Below are 4,275 nucleotides of genomic sequence, written 5' to 3'. Positions count from 1 at the left end.
CGTGGCTTATCTCCTCCAGCACTTGGGGGCGTGATTTTCCTCCTCCAGCACCTGGGGGCGTGGCTTATCTCCTCCAGTACCTGGGGGCGTGGCTGACTTCCTCCAGCACCTGGAGGCCCACGGTGACTTCAGGAGGTTGGAGTGTGGCTCTCCGGGGAATACAGCGGAATAAAGCATCAAAGGAGAGAGCCAGGCAAGGCGAGTTCTATTGTCCCAGCTCCTTAGCGCTCCCCCGTTGTAGGGGGTGCCCACGTGGTCCTGCCATCTTCAGGGCTGACCTTGACCCCGCTGTCCTGCCACTGGACACCGCAGAGCCTCCTTCGCACACAGAGCTGCAGAGCCGGGCTCTGGCCCTGTCCTGCCCCTCCTCCCAGCCGCCCAGCGTGCGAGTGGGCCGGCCTCTCAGGAAGCCATTTGTTGCAAATGGGAGCCGCCGGCTCCACACAGACGCCTGGGAGTGTGAAACGCCACAGGGTGTTATTTCCTATTTTAAACTTTCTCAGTGAGTCTGGAGACTCGGAACCTACACACTCTCTGGTTTTGGAAATGCTGTTCCCGTCCCCGAACGTGTGACCGAGTCTCTGAAAGGCTGAGTTTCTAGCAGCTGCACCGCGAATCCTCCTTTTCCCTGAGCAGCAAGGCGGGGCGGGAGGAGGGGCGGGAGCCTGGGGGAACCGCGGGGGAGGCAGGCGAGGCGCCGCGAACACCCAAAGACACACTGATAACTTGGAACTGTCACCATGATGCTCCATTAATAAACTCACAAACTGGAGCTGGGAGCCGGCGCGAGTGCCCAGGCCCGAGCTCCTGCCCGGATGCGTGTAGAAGGGACTATCAGCGGTTCCCAACCTGTGGGTCGCGACCCCTTTGGCGGGCGAACGACCCTTTCACAGGGGTCGCCTAAGACCATCCTGCAGATCAGATATTTACATGATGATTCATCACAGTAGCAACATGACAGTTATGAAGTAGCAACGAATATAATTTTATGGTTGGGTCACCACATGAGGAACTGTATTTAAAGGGCCAGGAGGTTGAGAACCACTGGACTAGATGGTAGAAAAGGACGCCCAGTCATGCATCAGAGGGAGTGAGGCCACAACACCCGAGGGCCCCTGTAGGGGACCCACCTGCGCCGCTGTGCGAAGCGAAACACACGCAAGGCGCTAAGCAAGTTACACGTGTTGCTCTCACATTCAGAAAACAGAACGGTGGGCATTCGCACGTCCAGAGTCAAAGCAGGAGCTGGCTTGTCATTCTCAGTGAGTGTTTACTTCCCACCCATTGAGAGGGAGTAGGGCGGGCCTAAGAGATTAGAGAACAGATGAGGCATTCTCATAAAATACAGAGTTCATGGAATTAATGGAAATGTAATACCATGGCCAACACATGGGTATTTTGGAGGTAAAAATGCAAGCTCGAAGTGGTTCAAGAAATGAACTTGAGGTACAGGGATAAGGAATACACCCCGTTTTGTTTTCCACTTCCTCTTTTGCTTGGACAGCTGCTCATGAAGCTCTGGATAGAGGCTGTGGCTCCAGCTGCCAACCCTCAGCCAACGCGGTTAAAAATTATGCCCCTGCTGGCTGATGGGGGCCGTCTTGCCGCGACACAGCTTTCCTTAATTATTTACTTGTCAATAAACTCAGGAGCTCGCCTATCCATCGCTTCTGCTGCCATGATTCAGACGGTGGTGCGGATAGGCACAGCCAGAACAAAGGAAGCGGAAATAATGATACAGTGGCCGTGGGGATGAACAGATATGAAAAATATCAAAATTAAAGGAGAGAGGCGAGGCCAGAGCCAGCCACCGTGACAATGTAGACTTTATCCCGAGGACGACAGTGAATCATTCGGGGGTTAGGACGACAGTGATTAGATTAGCCTGTTGGAAAGCACACCGTGAAGAACGGATTGGAAGCCAGCAGGACTGGCGACAGGGAGATATGTTGGAGGAAACCAGGGAAGAGCTGGTGGTGAACCCGGCAGCTCTGAGGATGGCAGGAAGTGGAAAGAGCCAAGAAATGTTAAGGGGGAAGAATTGTCAGAGCTCAGTGTCTCGTCGGCTGTCCGTCCTCCCTTCCCAACCCTGACCTTCTGAAGAGCAAAACCTTGGCCGTATGTGTCTTTGTGTTCCATTAAGTTACCTGTGGACCAGATGTTCAATAAATGTTTGTCGAGTGAATAGAAAAAAACACATTAACTATGAACAGATATTAAAATATTAGATGGCACGAGTCCTACCCAGGTAATTCAATCCTGCTCTCCCCATTCAAATTCGTTCCTCATTTACCTTCAAAATCCTTGTCTGAGTCCCCAACTCCATGAGTCAGCTTTTGAGCGCTCTGCCCACGAAAGAGTCCATAGGTGATGATAATGCTGCCGTTGGAGAAGTCATCACTGACGGTGATGGTGCTGCTGACCCATTGAGCGGTCCCCAGAACAGCGCAGATGACCACGAACGCCCCGAAGCTTGTGAGGAAGGCCGACAAGAACGTCAATGTTTTCGTGGCGGTAGGCATTGTCCCAGGGAAGCGAGGGTCCTAGGGGGAAAGGCAGCTATATCTCTGCGGAATGTTCGTGGGCCTTATCATTTGGAGTCCGGAACCGAGAAATGGAGTCGAATACTTAGTTGTAAAATATAAGCACTCACTCTTCATAGGAAGGGTTATACCAGTGAGCATTGGACTATGAACGTGGTCATAAAGATTTGCAGGAGCTGAACTTTGGTCTGGAGTAGGAGGTTGCTATGGCTACATCCAGCCAGCAGGAACAGGGGAGCATGGTCTTCCCAGGGGTTCCTCATCACACAATTAATCTGTAACTCCAGGTCAGGTGCCATGGGAGGAAGCTCAGCTTCCAGGACAGGACAGGACTGGAATTCCTAAAGAATCAGGGAGTGGGGGATCAGTGCCCCCCAAAGCTTGCTGACTCTAGCAGCCAACCACATAGAGTCTGAACTCACTCACCAATTGCTTGGCTGGTTGCTAACTTTGGAGCAACGCTAGTTGTTCCAAAAGGGAACTCCAAGGAGGGTGAGCCTTTGCCAAAGGCACCATGGAGTGGTCTTTTGTGAATTGTCTTTTAACATCTTGAGATGACAATTTTTTTTTTATTTCTTCCTTGCCTGGGAGTAAGTTTTAAAAATAATTATGTGATAGCATTGTCTCTATTTTTATTAGTTCTTTCTACTTCTTGTCGATTTTGATTAAATATTTACTCCTTGAATTTTATTGTGTGTTTTTTTTGGGGGGGGCAGTCAATTGTTAAGCCACTTTTATAAATGTTTGCAACATTTTATTTCACTCAATACTATTCAATTTTGTGGATTCACTATCATTCACTTAACAATGTTCTGTTTTGGACATTTTCGCTATTATTAAATTTTTTGCTCACATAAACTTGCTTAGATAGAGATTGTTAATTCTAGCCTTGAGATGAATTCCTAGAGAAGAATGGCTGATTCAGGCAGACAGTTTTGGATTTAACATTTTTTAAAATTTATCTTTGTTGTTGAAAGTATTACAGATGTCCCCTTTCCCCCCATTGACCCCCTCTAGCCTGCTCCCACACACCCCCAGGCCTTACTGCACTATTGTCTATATCCATAGGATATATATATGTGTGTGTGTGTGTGTGTGTGTGTGTATGTGTGTGTAGATAGATAGATAGATATAGATATAGATATAGAAAGAGGACTTCTAGCCTGCCCCGACCCTCACCTCCAGGCCTTCACCACATTATTATCTGTGTCCATTGGTTGTGCATATATGCCTATATATTCTTTGGTTAATCTCTTCCTCCCCTCAACCCCCTTCCCTCTGAAATATGTCAGTCTATTGCATGCTTCAATGTCTCCGGATCTGGGCTGAATTTATGCATTTATGCTTTTTTTGCTCCTGGAGAGAAAGTGCTGTGACATCCCTGGCCAGTTTGGCTCAGTGGATAGAGCATCAGCCTGAGAACTGAAGGGTCCTGGGTTCGACTTCAATCCGTGATTCTCTCTCCTCCTTGATGTTTCTATCTCTCTATCCCTCTCCCTTCTTCTCTGAAATCAATAAAAATACAGTATATTTTTTTTAAAAAAAAGAAATTGCCGGGATAGACGGTAAATGTATTTCAATTCAGAAGAAACGGAGAACGTGTTTTCCAACGTGGCCATGCCAAGGTTCATCTGCCTGGACAATGCGTGGCGAGTCCAGCTGCTCCGAATCCTCTCCTACACTCGCTATGGCCAGTCCCTTAAAACTTGGCATATGAGTGCTTAGTCATATC

General features: G+C 48.7%; 1 protein-coding gene across 1 annotated transcript in view; it reads right to left on the bottom strand.

Annotated features, from left to right (window-relative positions):
- Positions 1 to 2,725, bottom strand: part of CLRN3 (clarin 3) — a 15,075-nt gene extending 12,350 nt beyond the window's left edge. The window contains exon 1 of the mRNA XM_006754932.2: positions 2,292 to 2,725. Coding sequence (XP_006754995.1) covers positions 2,292 to 2,522 — 231 coding nt within the window. The 5' untranslated portion in view covers positions 2,523 to 2,725. The remainder of the gene's footprint in view (positions 1 to 2,291) is intronic.
- Positions 2,726 to 4,275: the final 1,550 nt, after the last annotated feature.

This window comes from Myotis davidii, unplaced genomic scaffold (genome assembly GCF_000327345.1).
Source record: "Myotis davidii unplaced genomic scaffold, ASM32734v1 scaffold72, whole genome shotgun sequence".
In the NCBI taxonomy this organism is placed as follows: Eukaryota; Metazoa; Chordata; class Mammalia; order Chiroptera; family Vespertilionidae; genus Myotis; species Myotis davidii.
The sequence above is the reverse complement of the archived record's forward strand: the minus strand, read 5'-3'. Positions and strand labels throughout refer to the sequence as shown.